The following is an 18,395-nucleotide window of genomic DNA, read 5'->3' as shown; positions in this document are numbered from 1 at the left end:
TATACCAATAGCGCACCATTACTTCACCTGCACAAACAGTATTTTTCAGTTTTGCGTGTTTTGGTTCACATTTTCATGTTCGTATTTCATTTCTCAATGACTGTACAGTAGAGTCACCGCTGCGGTGTACTCGTGACGAAAGAAAACTATGAAAAGTGTCGTACCACGTTTGACCTTTACCTTGCTTGTGTTTCGTACCCATGCTGCCAAAGCCGCTTTGTCTTTAAGCGCACTGCCATCACCCTTGGTCATTTAACTTCACTGCTAAGCCAATGTTTCCTTTCCTGAGAATCACGACGTAAACGCCCACCAAAGCAGTAGTAAAAGTTTTGACGGGCTCGTAACCCCTTCCCTCTCTCTCTTTTCCCTGCCCAGGCTAAAGCTGACATTTTCGTGTATGATGAACATGGAGCGGTACCCCCTCGACCGACAGGTCTGCAGCATCGAGCTCGCCTCGTGTGAGTATTTGCTTTCAGCCGCTGCGGCCATTTTGACATTCAAGGCTCGGCGAGCCGTCCTTCGTTTTACTGCAGTCCCTGATTAAGCCCCGTTTGATGACCACACGCAACGTGACTCGAATGTCTTCCGACCACCCGTTTTGCGATAAACGTGCGAGGCACTGCACAACAAGTTTGGTTGGCGACGGGCGTCCGAGATATGAAGACAGCGTGGACAGCGTACACCTACGCTGAATAAATGAGTTCGTAGCAACCGCTGAGAATGACAAAAGCCCGAAGACACCGCTTGTGCCTGGCATTTTTGCCTCTTGAATTTGTGTTAGACTTTCACGTTTTGCGAGAGTAGGATACTAATCCCCTCACCCTTTTTCGCGGTAAAAGCGAGCCTCTTCTTTATTTGGCACTCCCTTTCATCACTTTGGCCTACACAGCAATTTTAGACGTGCACAATAAACCGACCGCTAGGGAGCATGGATTATGCTGCCGTAGTAAACGCAGGCGCGGCAGTAAGCTTCTGAGAAAAATTAGGCAAGATGAATGGCTATGCGTGCGGCAAGGTCTTATTACCACAATGTTTTCAAGCAGATCCGCTTTAGCGCTTTAGCATAGCATTTGCATAGATTTGATACTCTCGTTGTACTTAGGAGCGCGTACATTGGCGGAACAATTCTTAGAATTCAAGTTTAAAGGAGGCTTTGACTGCGACATGGTTTAGTCCTCAGTGGAGCACTAATAACGCCACGTGAGAAATGTAAATCGATGCCCGAGGATGTGGAGAACTTTCTTCGACGATAAGTTTTTTTTGTTGTTGTTGTTGATTAACTACCGCTTAGTTGGGAGAGGCGTCTCAACGCTAACAAGTTTAGCCAGCCGCGCCAGTTGGCACGCTACTACACAACAAAAATCTGGGAAAATGAAGATGGTAAATAACATCCTCCAGGAAAGCACGGAAGCTAAAGTGTATTTGTTCGAAAATAAAATGCTGGACCTCCGGCCTAAATAGGTCTGAGATGTTCCTATGTACGAAGAACAAGTAAACAAAACAAAATGGCTGTAATAACGCACGCGCTACCAGTGGCATTACGCTTGGGAATGCACGACGGGAAGCATTTTTTTTTTATCCTCTTAAAAACGGTATAGGTCTACCTCGTGCAATGTTGGCGCAGCATTGCCACTTCCATGATAGTTAACCAGCGTTAGAAGAAGCTTCCTTGTTCAGGCCATTATGGGCGCACAAGGCCTGCAACGTCGTTGTTTCCTGTATACTCCAAAGGGCAGCGGTAATATTTCATCACAACGAGTGGGATCAGGAGTAGTAGCACCTTGCACCATTTCCTCGCACATCAAAGCGCAGAAGTGTACCAACTTTTTGCATTTAGGCTGTCAATGCTATCTCGGCCGGAATGTTATGTGACAATAGCAGGTGTAGCCACACACACAAAAAAAAAAATCGGGGATAATAGTGCCTGCACACAAAGCCCTGCTCACAATACTATTCACGCTAGTGATGAGCGACCGACATGACAATATTACCCTTGTGGAAAGGGTTTAAGAGGTCACTGCCCCCTGTGAGGTTATATATATGCTATCATTCACGCGTTACAGATGAGTGGGGTGGCGGTCGTTCTGTCTTATAAGATTTCTCCCCTGAAATGTTGTGGCTGTTCTGCCAACAAATAACGACCAGCACCGCTGTAACATTATTTGTTAAGAGGTGTGTGCGTATACGCACCATTTTTTTTTGTAATTTATTGCTACATCAATTTCGACGCCTTGTTAGCGTCTTTTTCTGCAGGACTCGTAGAATAGACGTCGGGGGTGATAGGTGCCAACTAAGAAAAAAGGGGACCTTTTCCTTAATGATGGCGGTGAACACTCAAGAATCTGCTACTCACCGAATTCACTCCACCTCGGAACCACATGGCCAACGCCCAACTCAGAGATGAACAATTTTAAATACATGTTCCAACATTCCCAATAGTCGGAAAACGAACATACTGCAACTGATCCTTCTCAAACCGCTTTCGTCGCCGTTCTTCGAAGAGGGCAGCTTGATTTATGCTCACGTCATTACGCGCTGCCTCGCGCTTGACGTAACCTCGAACCCGCGCTCTTTTCTTTGCAGATCTTATGCGTCTTCAAAACAGCGCGTGTTCCAAGCAGGCGCTCTTTGTTCCCATCATGCAATAAACCGCTGAGTTTTGCTGCTCGCATCTTCGTTACCATCACCGGCTGGCCCCAGCCGTTGCTTCATGCTATTCAAACAACCAAAAACCCCGTTATAATAGCGTGCATAAAATCTGCTGTAGGCAACCGATTATAATGCAGAGAGACCGGCGACGAGGGAAGAGCAGATTATATTTCCCTCTGGAGGCGAGCATGAAGTGGGTAAAACGGTAAATTTTTCAAGCCCGGTATGCTATCCTTGTGAAATGAATACCCGCGCGCTAATGCATCGAAGTTGGCTCACTGTTGCTCGTAGCGGGATGGGAACCGCCCGTATTAGCGATAGCAATACCAATTAAAAAATTGACGATAAAAACTACCCCAAACAAGTTTTACGAGGCCTTTGTTTGCGGCTGATTTGATCTCTCACATTTAACCAGAGCAGTGCCAGTCACGTGACATCACCGGAGAGTGGGGAGATGTGAAAAGGGGAGCTAAGGAAGTGAAGGAAAACTGAGAGGGGGAGGAAGAGGGCACGCGGCCGGAGAGGGAAAAATGTGATGAAGAGAGAATGTGAGGAATGTGGAAATGGCATTTTGGTAACCTCAAGCACTGCGAAAAAAATTTTCCCGTCAACCATTTCAGTTTTCCCCACAACATACGAAATTATTAAACGCGAGAGCAGAAAATAGCCCATTAGCCAAAAAAAAAAAAAAGCCGGCGATCGGTGTCTGTGACAACACAGCTCCTAAACCGACGCGAATGCGAGGCGTCGCATCGCGCGTACTTTGCGGTAATAAAACACAAGGAAAGGGCCGCGCTGTTAGGCGATGCCACTGGCTGCGATGCGTTCTGTCGAGAACTGCGAAATCCGGTTGCGCCGCGGCTTGTCGGGCGTGCTTCGCACCAATTTAATCGAAAATCTCGAAAGCAGACCTACTCCGCAGCAACACCCAAAGGAGCCCTGAGTGGCAATGAAATGGCCGTAAATGTTTTCACGTTGACAACTCTTAAGAAGTGTTTAGATGCCTTTTTATTTGAGTTTGAGTTTGAATTTCATCAACATTTCATCATCATTTACTTACCCTTAAAGGCCCTGTATTCTGCATTACATAAGGGAGGGAGGGCAGAAACGAGGGCTTGCGATGGTTATGATAACTAAAGGGCATGATAACTAACTATCATGATAACTAATTTGACAACAATAACAAGACTACATAATTACGACAACAGCAAGAACAAGAAGATTACATAAACATGACAACAGCAATAACAAGAAGATTGCACAAATGGGGGGAAAGAGAAAAACATGACAGCGTATACATGTTCGTCGAAGCAAGAGAAAAACAAAACAGGAGGAAAAAACAAATGGAACACCAAAAAGAAAAAAAAATCAGCCAACATGTAAACCAGGTAAACACGTTTTCGGCGAGCAACAGGAAATGACTCATCCCAGCAGCCGTTTGACCGCATGGGGTTTACCTTCATCTTGTTTTAGACGAGAATGTTTGCAGTACAAGATCGGAGAAGGAATTTTTAGTAACTTCTTTCTAGAAGAGTCTACCTGAAGAAGTGAAATAATTGGAATTTTTCAAAATCCTGATATCTTTTTTACTTGTAGGCGTAACTGCGCCCCGAACAAGAAAACAGTAGTTAACGCATGAGTGAAATAAATAAAGATAAGATAGGAGTCTCGCTTTTAAAGGAAAACTTCGCGGTTAGTGTACAGGAAGCCTACGGCATGCCGTACCTTGCAGCTGCTTGTGTGCAAATCCCAAGGCATGCATTCCGATTCCATAAGCCTCAATGTCTCTGCATTTCAACATTTAAATAGCGCGATCATTAAGGAAACATGGAAGACTACAACTAAATTTTTGCTTTTTTCATGAAAAATTATTGCTTTTGTTTTCTTCGGAATGAAGACTACTCTGATAGTTTGCGCAGAATATCTATTCTGATATGTAAGAACATGTCTCAGTTATCTGCCACTATAAATAACCCAATTTCCATCTGCACAGGCGACAAATTTTGCACAAAAGCCTACTCGAGCGGCGTCATTGTGTACTTGTTTAGAAAAAAAAATGACCCAGAATATCGCCTTAGGGCACACCAAGAACACTTTTAATGCCGACGAATAACTGCGAAGTTGACATGCTGACGGCTATTACTAAGGCATGGCTCAATAAGTGTGTTAGCAGTTCAATGCATACGATAATTTTCTTAAACATATTCATACTACGATTAAAAGTGCACTCTACTAACAGTACTAACATACATCTACTAAAAGTACATGTACTAGCAAATGATGGAGAGGGAGGCGAAATTTTACAAAAGTGTACAGGTATTACCAGAACTAACGTCCTGCTGTCGGTGCTTTCGAAAATTAATTCGCCTTACCTACAATAGCACGCCAGTTGAGCAGTTTATTCCGGAGAATGTGTGCTCCAGTTCATGCCTGTTCGAAAATGCTGCAAGCACAGAATGAACACGTTTTTAATTTACCTCAGAGAAAATGGATGGCGCAGAAACAGGGCGTTAACTTCCAGACATGTTTCATATTTTATCCCAACTTGAACCTTGCGTGGCATTTATTTACGCGGGGCACTGGACACCAGCGTATAATGCACTGGAGAACTCACATTTGTTGTGTTTTTTTTTTTTTTGTGAAACTCCAAAGCTCTACCCGCCCACCGCTCTCAACATGCCCCGCGTTGCCTCGAAATTTGAACTGCCGGCTACGGTTCTTTCCGGGTGAAGTACGAATATTCCAAGCGCTTCGTATAACGCCAGAAAATACGGAAAAAATACGCCCTCGGAAATTTCCCCAAAGGGTGAATTAACCCACTAGTTTTGAATTTGAAACCCGCGTCCCTCCTAACTCCTCCTATTCACCTGAAATTTTAACCTCCAGCAGTAGTTGACTCCCCCCACTCATCACAAAACATAGGAATGACGCTTCGAAAGCTTGCAAACATTTTTTTTTGCAAGGCCTTCCATGCATTCGCGCAGCCGAAATTTTGTGCCGCCATTACTAGTAACTCGCTGCACATTCCTCGCAGATTTCACCTGTCTGTCGCGTCTAGTTAGTTCAGAACAGTTTCCAAACTTTCTACAGGCTTTACGTATATTGCCCGTGATTCGGTGAAAAGGCACATAGGGCCATTTTTCTTAGATGCCTAATTCAACCATAACTTTGAAACTTCGCCTCTACATTAGCCTTGACCTTTTCCGTACTACCTCCATCAAATGGGCAGCATTTAAACCTGCCAGAACAACAGAAAACTTGCTTAGAGTACCCTGTAGTGCACGCACTAGAGTTTATTTCGACAAGCCTGTATCTAATCAACGCTCTTTCCTTGCACCTCACCAACAAAGATTGCAGAATCTTCTGCAAATGTGAACTCTCTGCCATATTTACGTCTTTCATAATAGAGGGCGAACTGCCTAAAGGCTTTGTACCGCACTTCTGATTAACACAAAAACGCGCGTGTAGTCATTTTTTTCGGTAATGCTTACCTAATCCACAAGTCTGAAAGCTTCACCCCACAACACTCTACGCCCTATAAGTGCAAGCTCGGGGCAGCAGGTAGTTCTCCCACGACATCGGGCAACGTGCGTATAAGGCTTTAGAGTGCTTCTAGGTGCACAAACCGCTTCGCTCTCTAGGCAGGTGTCCTCTGAAAAGAAAGGCCACACATTTACTTGCCTGCACGTGCTTTACTTTTTGAAACAAAGTTTCACAATGCGAGTCATCCAAATTGCGTTTCAGGCATTTGCGTAGTCTTCGCAAGTAGAGAAAAAGATCGCCTTGGCCCTTGGGGATTACGGGAGATGCCTCTCTGATTGAATGCCTGCCTGCAGGGCGTTTCGAAACCAGGGACCGAAGTGCAGACGCCCGATTACTCCCCGTGCCTAACGGTGCGAACGATTGTTGCAGAAGCCGTAGGACATTGGTTCCATCACTTGACAGATAACATTAGTTAGCACAACCCATTATTAGTGGTGCCCCTACCGGGGGTAGTTGATTCCGATGAATAGGGATAACAAAAACCGCAAAAGTGGGGGGGGTATTCATAAAAGGAGAAATCACGAACTACGCTCACACTGAGCTGCATCAGACCATGCGGTATCCACGTCACTGAATCGATACTCGCCGCAGCAAATAACGCCGCCAGGCCAGCGCCCTTTGCCAATCACGCGGCTTGCAAAAGAAAAAAAAAACACAAGCAAATGGATGATCCGAACGAGCTTGTTTTCGTTCATTTGACGTCTGCGAAGCGCTAGATATATCCGCTAAGAACAGTGGGAGGGCCACGTACTCGCTTGAGTTTTCTGGGTAACGACCTATCCAGGAACTTCGAACGAGAGATTCGATTTGCAATCTGGGGTTGGGTGATGTGATTCGATATTTTGTTGCTCTTGGTGATCCCAGGAAGGACGAGGGTGGAGTGAGGGCGATACCAAAACATGAACGCGGTATGGCCGTTTGAACTTCAGTTGTGTCATTATGGTGCTCAAGTATGAACTGCTAACGAACCGGACCACGCGGTGTGCGCCAGAGTGCTTCTGTTGGTGTTGCATGGTTCTCCCACCTACGATTAGGATGCATTTCAATACCGTAAAAACAGATTGTTCGGTATGAGATCAATCGTCACAGCAAAAAACACTGTACATCTCCCCCGTATTGGCTTTCTGAGAATGAACTGTTCAAAAATTGTTAAATGTTAGGGAGGTTTCCATGCCGAAACTACACCTCAGCTATGAGGACCGCCGTAGTGGAGGGCTGCAGATTCGTTTGAACCACGCGGGGATCTTCAACGCGCGACGATATCGCGACCCACGGGCTTTATTTTTCCTCCTCTTAAAAAAATACGGCTGCCGTTGTTGGCTTTCAGCCTGCGCTCCTGGGCTTCCCAGCGCCATGCCTTAGTCGATAAGCCACAACGGTGGTAGGATGTAATGCTAATCTTGACGATAATTTGTCGGGTATTGCCATAAATTAAAGACAGGTCACAAGGCAGAGCTAGGAAACCTGCAGTTCAGGCTGTTTTAAGTGTATCTTTTTTTCTATCGTATCAAGCGCCTCTGATCAATGTATAAGGATGCGTAACATCATTTGTTTGTTCTTTAGAACTGTACTAACACCGAAGAGGACAATAGGACTGCGGTGAGGCTAGAAAACCTTCACTAAAACGTCCATTCCTCCCAAGTTCAAGCCACGACGAGCGGCAGGTTAAGTTGCTCGTGTGTCATTAACATTAATCTGTACTCTTAAAGCGAAGCTTTTTATGCCGTACTGATGGCGACCATCCCGTCACAAAAACGCACTGCAGAAGAGTGAACTTTACAAAGGGGGTTTCAGAGAACGATGGGGATGATGATAACCGAAGGGAGATCAAGCACCCCAAGAAGAAAAAAAAAACGCTTCTCGCGGTCGAATCGAACCTCGCTCCCACGTGTTATGAGGCCGGCACCTATCGAATTGCGCCATTCCGACACTGTCGATGCGATCTGGATTTAAATCGAAGCTTTCTCGGTCTCACTAGTGGCAACAACTCAGTGAACTCCTACAAGCTCAACGACTACATAGAAATCCTTCAAGGTACAGTTCAGCGTTTAAAACATTGTTCTGGTTAGACGAAGAGGCGTAAGTGTTTAGTTGGCCTAGGACCCGACCGAAATTTTTATTCAAATTGTGCAAGGGTAGACGACTGGACAAAGAAATTATACTTTTCGAACCTGCTAACACTGTGAAAAAATAGGTAATTCGGCACCTTTTCTGCTTCCAGCCATAAAAGCCACGACGTCAGTGAAATCGAGTTAGTTAAAGAACACACACAAAATTAAGGAATTCTTGAGGTTAAGGTGGGGCAGCGTACGGGCGGCGATATTTCTATTTCCGTCCGGTGTATATTTAGTGTCAGAACCGAGCAACACGTACTCATGTTATATCGTAAGATGAAGGCGCCTAAATGTCAGACTTCTCGGCGTCTTCGCTTGAGCTCAATGACAGCGCAGAGAATGTGTCGGCTGCAAGCGACCGGGATCGAGAACGCTCCGCTTCCTTACTGCGTCGGCTCTCGGATGTCATAAAACGTGCGACGAAGCTTCTCTGTCTGCAGGGCGCACAGGCATAAGCCAGTCATTTAGGCGCTTCACGTTGTTCGGGCTGTGGGAATCAATTACCCCTTAAATCCCCGGGACGCGACGAAGTGTCTCGGCCGTAAAACATGCCTCGGCGGTACAAAGTCCCCTCAGCTCCTTTGAGCGGATCCCCTCCCTTCAGTGCTGCGCACAAGTTTCGAACAATGTTCGCGGTCCTTGGAGGTTGCTATAAGTGGCCACCTTCTCTTGGGGCTTTCGCTGAAGAAGAGCAAAAGATTCGCAGAAAAATACGACGAAGTGACCCAGGTCTAATTTGACGACGTGCTCGGCTGGCCGAAATGTCCAACAACATAAAGGCGCAGGGCGCAGGCTCGTTACTGAGGGGAAGATGTCCCGAATTGCCGTTGGGCGCTTGGTCATTAAGTGCTGCCAGTGACTAGAGGCTTCCCAGACAGAGAAAGAAAGTGAGGTGAATGGGTGGGTGCGCGGAAGGGCATTGTCGGCGCTGAAGTTATCAAGTCAACGAAGGTGATCATTTTCCTGGTCAATGGTCAAAAGGGGTGATCGTAAAAGCAGTCGACAGTGACGGAGCGGCGATGAATACAAAAAAATCTTCTGCCTTTTTTTTTTTGTGAAGCTGAACTCTCGAGAAATGGTTTTTCGAGAAAATCGTTTTGTTTTGTTTTGTACCGAAGCAGCTATTGACCTTTGTCAGGACGACGCTGGCACTTTTTTATATTAGTTATTCAAAGTATTTACGCATTTAAAGTGTCTGAAGGTGTTCGAAATGCGTGACGAAAGCAAATAAAAATTACGAGGGCTACATTGACGGAGTTTAAAATTTATTTCACGCTTTTGAGGAATAAGAGAGCCTGCGTTTCGGCGTAAAACAATATCTTATTTTTGCGAGGTGGATAAAACCAAGTACAAAAATATTAATATAAATTATTTGCCAGGGTACGAAGATAGAACAAAAAGCATCACAGTGAAAGCATTAAAGAGAAAGCATTGAAAGCCGTATTTGTAGCAGTCCCATTTTCAAAGTAGCTTTTTTATAGGGCGCAAAGTCTGCTAAATTTTGCCGTTCACCAAAAAAATGAACTTTCCCTTAAACACATAGGGTAAAAAAATCTGTCTGAAATCAATTCTCTATATTGGAGTAAAAGGTTGAATACATCCAAGGATAACAATTTTAAGACAAATGACTGCAATTTTAAAACAACTAAAAGCAACAACAAACATCGGCAGCGTGGCACCAGGTTCTACGGAACACAATTTGTTTGGCAAGCAATTCCAGCGCTTAATTAACCCCTGTTTTGCGTATTTATTTCTGCTAATGGTGTTCGACGTCTTTTAGCTGGTATAAGGAGAAAAGACGCAAGTACACTATCAAACAATTTGTTATGGTTGAATAAACTAAGTAATACCTCGTTAACTCGAAGTAGTAAAAACCGGGAAATATTTCGAGATAAGCGGATTTTCGAGATAAGCTAGGTTGCGTGAATTCCCATGAAATATCGAGTTCTTTGCACAAAAGGTGCTACTACTTAGCAGCTCTTAGACACCAGCTTTCAATCTTGCTTTTCATAATGGTTTTAAAGAGAAAAACAACATACAGGAGACGTTCACTGGCTGGGTTTTGTAGCACTGCAATTTTACTTAGCAGAAAAGAACTGCGTAAGGCTGGTCTGCTTTGCGGCCGCACTCGGGCCTATAGTAAGAAATCCTCTAGCTGCTTGACGGAGTTGACGCATTGCATTAGCCGATCTTCCCCTCCGCTGCACTCCACCTTATTTCGCAGCAAGCGCAGCAAATTCCTGTTTCGGCTCGTCATCATCGCCCCCGTATTCGCCGTCCTTTTGTGGCTATTTCAACGATTTCGGCGTCCGTAAGTTCTCCTGTCACGCGCACATCCTGCTGTACCTCTGCGCATGTCTCTACCGTCACATGACGCGCCACGAAGTCGATGCCTCTAGGCTCAGACTTCACGTTTAAGGAAAACATCGGCTTTGTGATAGTCGCGGCTAAACGAGAAAGAAATCGAGGGGCTTATGCGCGGCAGCATCGTGCGAATCTTGTGAAACGGTACGCGGCGGCGAAATTTTCGTTCCCCTCTGTCAAGATTTCGAGATATCCGCAGTTTGACCCAAAAATACTTCGAAATAAAGGGCACCAAATACATAGGACGTATAGGAAATGGTTCGGTGCCGCGGAAAATTTCGACTTAGCCGATTTTTCGAGATATCCGAGTTCGACTTAACGAGGTATTACTGTACTTCTCTTTCATTCTTAACGTTCAGGTACTAGAAAAATTTGTATAGCGCGAGATTCTCTTTATTACCAAACTATTATCATACCACCGCAGGAGGCTGCTGCTGCTGTCTAATAGGTGGGAACCCAACACCTGCATGTGCGATGTCCCCACGCACGTTAAAGGGACCCTGCAACACTTGTTTCCTTTTTAGGTAAATCTGAAATGCTTCCAGAACGTAGTCAACCAGTGCACGCAGTGCTTAGCATAGGTGGTCACAAAGTACCTCAACCATAAATACTGCTCTAGCCCACCAGAAAACAGTAAAAGCGCTCAGAAGGTTTTTCTTTGTTTTTCTGTCTTGAAGTTGTTTTCACACTCAAATTACTTCATTCGACTGTTGTTACGGCTGTTGGTCGCCTTCTTTTCACTTGCAGCAATGATCACGGTCGATAAACGCTTTCAAAAACATATGCGGAAATTCAGAGAAATGTCTTATAATGAACAGTATGCTTATGTCGCTTGTTTAGACTGTGAGTTCTTTACAGCCTATTTTTTTTTACGAATTTTCTCTAATTATGCTATTCTAACAATAAAAGGTGCTAATTCCTCCAAATCTGCATTCTTCTAGAAGCGCAGGGCGTGACACGGTTCGCCATTTTCGCTATATTTTCTATTTTTCTTTTTTTGGGTTTTTCTTTATTTTGTTAGCAATCTCTATTGACGCTATTAGAACTTTCGCGAAATCTGCAGCTTTATTTGGAAAAGAATGGTACGCAGTAAAAAATCACAGCAAAAGCAATGTGAAACTTCTGGCCCTATAAATTCGCGGTGAAGTCACCATGTTTTTTTTGCGTAATCAACATCTCAGCATACAGTGACGTTATGCACGTGTAGCTATGACGATAGGCACTGTAATTTGACACTTAGCTTATAAAGGTCACAAAGAAGCTAGGAGATATTGCGTCCGAAATATGAAAGACATAAAACACTTGGCAGAAATTATAAAAATTATGACGAAAGCTTAGTTTGGCAAGAGAAACACATGTCTTCGGGTTAAAATTGGCATCAACACCATAACGCAATCAAGTAACGTTGACCCAAAGAGCGAGCAAAGGCGTGTGTTGAGCTAAAGAACATTGCAAAATCTTTATTACCGTATCTATTTATTTATTTTAATCGCTTTTGGTAACATAGTTGAGCTCTATGCTTCAATGCAAGCTTGACTGCGTAATGACCTTCCCGGCCGTCACCACCCACGCTATCGTCTGCTGCTATGTTAGGCCGGGTTCATTGCCGCCGGAGCTCTGGTTGCCGCAACTGTCGTAAGAACTTTAAAAAATGACGTCATTTCCCGTCAGAGCCAACCGAACTGCGTGACACACCGTTTTTTTACGTCCACAGCTCACAATATGGCTGTGACGTCGGTAGTCTTAATATATCCTTACAAGTTTGTGGCGTGATGACAGAAAAAGACGGCCGTGACCATCGGTTCTATGACGCGGTAAGGACAACGTAACAATGCGCCTGATAACGGCGGAGCGTACCGATGCCACCGATGCCGCCGATGCACTCATTAGTCAAGATCGAACTCTTCAAGCTCGAATCAGCGCAGTAATCGATTGCGCGGGTTTAATGCCCCGGCGCACGCAGGTGATGAGGTGCGCGTAGTGGAGGGCTCCGGATTAATTTTGACCACCAGGGAATCTTTAACGTGTGCCGAAATCTCGTACACACTGGCGTTTTTGCTTTCCACCTCCATCAGAAAAGCGGCAGCCGCGGCCGGGAATCGAACCCGCGTCCTCGTGATCAATAGCACAACGCCTTAAAGGGGCCCTGAAAGGCGTTTTGAGCACACTAAATTGACTAGCGCAATCGTTAGATTGGGTCGTCAACATCATCTGTGCCAAGTATTACTCTTTTACGCGCAGCGGAAAGCTCACACTTTTGTTTCAAAGTTTGTCGCTTTTTTCTCACCCTTTCCTTCGTGTTTTTGAACGCCGCCATCTTCACATGTCTACATCATCGATTCCCAGATGTTCGTCATGAGCTAGACATCCTGCTATTGGGCGGCTTTTTCACGCACTTCCGGCAAAGAGATGAGTCGTCTGCTCAGCGTCGGCTCGCCGGCTGATCTGGCAGCGGAGTGCCGGAGTGCTTGGACATTTTACGACAAACGAAACAAGTGTAAACAAACGCTTAACCGTTTGTATTGAATGCAACAGGGCCATAACACGACATGAATATTCTCTTACTTGAGTACGTTCCATAAAGAAAGCGTTGAAGCTCCATGGCACTTCTTTCTTGCAATCGCAGAGAACGCCCTGAGCCGAATGCCCGGGTTTGCCGCATACATTTTATTCAACTTCCAAACAATCCAGAGATGCGTTTCGAACGAACACAACGTCACAACATGCGTTGCAAGTCCGAACCGCGATTGACAGACGATGGGTTGCCTCCTCCTGCCCCTCGTAAATTCGGCACTCACCTCGCGCGTGGTTTGCGGGGACGAACAGTTAACTATGGCGCACAAGCCGAGATGGCTTTTAGCCACGCACACTGCACATACGCCATGCGAGGTTGAGTCGTACGCCACTTGAGAAAGATAATCCAGACCATGGGAAGCACTATCCACCCGCAGAAGCACAACGTCGCATTTCATCGCGAAACAAAGGCGTCCACAACACACACACCATCGCCTCCTCTAATGCCAAACGCATCTCGCACTTCCAAATGGGAGTGAGTAGTATGCCTGCAGTGCCCATATGCCGCGAGGTGGGGCCCCAAGCTGAACCGAGATCACGTAACCGTAACTGACTTCTAGAGCGGTTTGTGCCTTGTTTCCAGGGCAACCGATGTTTGATATTGTCAAAGAAATGGTGCTCGCTCCAGCGCTAGAAAGCTCAGAGCCGCGGAGGAGCATGTTTTGCCAACGTTGCCGCTCTCCACCACGCGTCGCCCCAAGCTGAACTGGCGTTTTGGGCAAGGGTTCTGTATCGGTTTAAAATGTCTTTTTCAAATGCCGCCGGATCCTCTTCGTGCGGCTGTGAGTTCGCCGCCAATAAAGAGTCGCGTGCCGCCGATAGCAAAGTTCTGCAGCAACGTACACCGCGAAAGGGCAAGGCCAGGCCGCCGCACACATGCGGCCAGATTTTTCGTTCGCTTTTCCAGCCTTGAGCGGAGAGCGGGATTCATGGTGTCAACAAAGCTTGCCCGTATCAGACGGCTGTGTGAGCAGCGCAATAGCGGAAGTACGTCACCGCCGAGGAGCGCAACATCATGGGAGGGAAGGCTCGCTCGCCGTCAACAGCGGAGAGTAAGTTGAAAGGAGGAGGAAACGCGGCGCGACGATAATACGCGGTTTTTGATTTACGATTTCTCAGCTAATACTCATTGCTTCAACAAAATTCTTGCGGGAGGAGATTGCTAATACATTGCTTTATTTGGTTACATGTACATCCACGCATCGGCGGAAGGTATTTCAGGACCCCTTTAACCCCTGAGCCACCGCGGCGGGTCAGCGCAGCAATAATAAAAACAGTCAGTTTTCTTTGCTTTTTTTTATTCAATCATGTGACCCACCAGCTTACTATGAGTAATAAAGACATATGTCATGTATTGGGGTCTCTGTAACGGAGAAACGTTTAATGCCCTCATATATTACTGTCATGCCAAACCAATAAATGATATTTCCAAACATGAAACAAAATAAGGGTCGTTATTTATGAGTGAAACTTAAGCGCAAAAATTTTTCACAGGGACGAGAAAGGGAACGACACAGGCGCTTCTTAGCTTTGTAGCTATGTAGCTTTGTAGCTTTGTATCTTTGTAGCTTTGTAGCATTAAGCGCCTGTGTCGTTCCCTTTCTCGTCCCTGTGAAAAATTTTTGCGCTTAAGTTTCACTCATGGAAATTGCGAACCAACTAGCTCGTCTCTCCATTTTGCTTCAGTTTATTTCTTGTTCCGCGAGCTCTGTTTCTGTGTTACAAAAAAAAAGCGCCTGTGTCGTTCCCTTTCTCGTCCCTGTGAAAAATTTTTGCGCTTAAAGGAGCCATGAAGAGAAAATACAACTTGGTTTAATTTGAAAGAACTAGGATTCAGTATCTCACTCAGCTCCATTACAACCACAAAAGATGTTTTTTAACAAAAAAAAAGCAAGAAGTATTTAAAAACTTTCAAATTTTGCGCCCCAGTGACGTGTTATGAGCAAGAATGACGTCATACGGGCCAACAATAAAACAAATATTTCAGTACGTTAACTGCAGGTTAGCATTCAAGTGATGCGGTCAAATGGAACTAGAGGCCCCATTACAGACGTCCAGTCATGTGTCGTCGCGACAGGTCAGTTAGGCGGCCGCCAATCGCACAAACAAGGTTCCGTGACGTCATAGAAAAGTTGCGGGAAATTGGCTAGGGGGTCGCGACTGCTTCACAGGTTTTCTTTAATATCTCCGTTATTTGTTCGAAGATTGCGATGATATTGGTATCATTTTTATCGGGACTAAGCACTCTTTTTAATAAACCCAACTTGTATTTTGTCTTCATGGCTCCTTTAAGTTTCACTCATGGAAATTGCGAACCAACTAGCTCGTCTCTCCATTTTGTTTCGTTATTTATATGCGCTGTTACCGCTGACTTGGAAACAGTCAAAGCTATTATTTCTTTCGCTAGAAAATCGATTGATTGAAGGGTTTAACGCAACGACGCAACGCAGGCGATGAGGCGCGCCGTAGTGGAAAGCTCCGGATTAATTAATTTAACGCGCGCCAAAATCTCATGCACACGGGCGTTTTTGCTTTTCGCCTCCATCAGAAAAACAGCCGACGCGGCCGGAAATTGACCCCGCGTCCTCGTACTCAGCAGCACAACGCCTTAGCCCCTGAGCCACCGCGGCGGGTCTTTCGCTAGAAAACAGCTTTAAAGCTTTAAACCGCGCTTCATACGAAACGGCACCTGCTGCAAATTCACGGGGATTTCATGGGGCGGAAGGTCGGTGAAATTTTTTGCCGTATTTCAAGGCGACAGGAGCCGCCATTTCCAAGCTGTTACGTAGCACCACGTCACTTTTACGCAAGCTGAAGTTTCCAATGTGTGACGCGAACGTTCCTGCCATCAGTTTACGTTACGCCATGACTTTTCAGCCAATCACAGAGAGGGCGTGACATAAAAGCCGTGTGGTTGTATAATAGCAAAGACAGGCTTACGCTGTCATGTCCGCTGCATTTCGTCTAGTTTCTTATTGCCGGACAAGAATTATGCGCTTTCAGTAGAGAGAAATAAGCCAAACTCTAGAACTGATGCCATTGAACGTTATGAAACGCCAAAATGACGAAATCACGCACAATTGCTTTGTCACCCGGAATAACATGACCAAAAGTGAAAGCCAATGAGACAAATGTTCCGGCGAATTCACAGTTCGCGGTGAATGTACTGTGTCGAGAATAGAGCCCTTGAAGGCTAGCAGCATAGAGTTTCATACTAATATATAGAGGGAAAGCTGGCGCCACTGTCAAGGGGAGCCGCTTCGGCGAGCGTTCCGTCGTTTACCGCGCAGGCACGTACCATTTGTCCTTGGCATGGCTAATAAACAGGCTGAAAAGTTGGCTCTGGCTGCAAAAAAGCAACAATATTACTGTAAAAGGTTCATCAGATTTGTTTTGTTATGATGAAATTGAACCTCCAAAAAGATTAATTTGTCATCGATTATGCAGAATTTTCATGCACGGTGAACAAGAAAAAATATTATCTTTTTTGTTGCTTTTGGCTTCGAGAGAAAAAAGAAGCCATATGGCTAGCTAAGCCAAGTACGCGAGGAACGTCGCTAGCGGCAATGGCGCCGCCCACGGTGGCTCGCGACTGCAGCGACCGATTTTCCTCTAGTATATATTAGTATGAAACTCTATGGCTAGTAGCTACGACCACCAAATCACGGGGTGCCGCTCGATGCTGACGATAAGCATAACTTTGGCAATGCTTCAAGGTATAAGAAGTAAAATTAAAATCGCTTATCGGCAGTGTCGCAGGGTTCCTTTAGATCATCCTACCTAGTCGACATTACCCTCTAGTCCTTCATTACAGGCGCGCCTGTTAGGTCAGGTGCAGCTTAGGGACGCTAAATCTGAGTCTTGGTTTATTTTACTTGAAGACGAGTGTAGTGGTTTCCGTTTCATATGGTCTGAAAAATCTGACGTTTGGTGCCATTATATGGGGAAAACATTGACGTTTCCTGTTGATTAGATTGTAACAGTACGCGGCTGTGGTTTTGAGTTAGCACCGGTTGAGTTGAGTTTTTTAATTAGCACCGGATAGACGCTACCCATGGTCGAAGAGTAATGATAAAAAGCACTGTTCCTAGTGCCGTCGATCATATCGGAAATGGCACCTCCCAAATTTCTTTTTAGTTAGACAAAAAACGTCTATCGGAACACCTTGCAAATTCGCGCGTGAACTATACCGTATATAACTGTTTTTTTTCCTTAATTCAGGAACGCATTTTCGCAAAAATATTTCAAAAAAATTACGTTCAAGCTTACCCCGTGATAAAAGCTTAGTCTTACTCCCAGTCTTCCTTTTTTATCCCACGCACTGCAGTTACTGAGTTGTCCGGGCAGTGCGGATATCCAAGCTAAACCTATTTTTCTCACACTACTCAGCACAAAGATTATCAGACGGAACCCGCCCGACATGCTAAGCAGAATATAGCTGCAAGGCTTAAACATAGAAGCGCAAGCATTCGTTCTCAGAAAACAAAAAATTCGTAGCTTTGTAACAGGAGCCCTCGTATGACTACGTTGAAGGGAAAACCTTACCATGCTCTGTCCCGCTTACGTAGGAAAGTCCGCTGAAGTGGCCATGGAATAATGAGCTCGGCGTAATAAACTAAAAGTTAGTCTATAACTTACCTTAATGATGGTTGTTGCTAGGCGGAAGTTGCTGCATTTGGTAGCCCGGATATAAAAAGCGGGAGGGGGGGGGGGGATCTATTACTATTGTACCGAAATATGGAGTGCAATATCGGTCGCCAGCCTCTCAAGAACAAACTGCTACATGTGTGACTAAAAAAAAGAAGACCTAAAGAATTGTTGGCCCCGGGGACAGAAAAAAAACCCACACGAACACGTCGTTGAGGAGCTAAGCTAAACAAGGAAATTGGAAAAAGAGGCAACACGGATGTTACACCCAACGATGGCCGTTGTTATATTACTGCTAGCCCTCGTGACTTTCGTTAATAATAGAATGTTGTGCGGTAGTAACAAACCAGTGACAAAATAAACCTCCAAGAAACCGACGTAAACTAATTTCAGAACATTAGCAGCAGTAGCAAAAGTACGAGACCAATGGCGAAACGTATATTTTCCAGCTGCGTGGCGATGTTTAGTAATGCACACCAAAGACTTGTGTCATGGTGTTGTAGG

General features: G+C 45.3%; 1 protein-coding gene across 1 annotated transcript in view; it reads left to right on the top strand.

The window, feature by feature from the left end:
- LOC144178487 (glycine receptor subunit alphaZ1-like) overlaps positions 1–18,395 on the top strand; it is a 197,109-nt gene that overhangs the window by 154,261 nt on the left and 24,453 nt on the right. Inside the window, exon 5 of the mRNA XM_077706386.1 lies at positions 376–458. Coding sequence (XP_077562512.1) covers positions 376–458 — 83 coding nt within the window. The remainder of the gene's footprint in view (positions 1–375; positions 459–18,395) is intronic.

This window comes from Haemaphysalis longicornis, unplaced genomic scaffold (genome assembly GCF_048455015.1).
Source record: "Haemaphysalis longicornis isolate Haplotype H1 unplaced genomic scaffold, Haemaphysalis longicornis Haplotype H1 scaffold_4, whole genome shotgun sequence".
Lineage (NCBI taxonomy): Eukaryota > Metazoa > Arthropoda > Arachnida > Ixodida > Ixodidae > Haemaphysalis > Haemaphysalis longicornis.
Note: the sequence above shows the minus strand (reverse complement) of the source record. Positions and strands in the feature narration are given on the sequence as shown.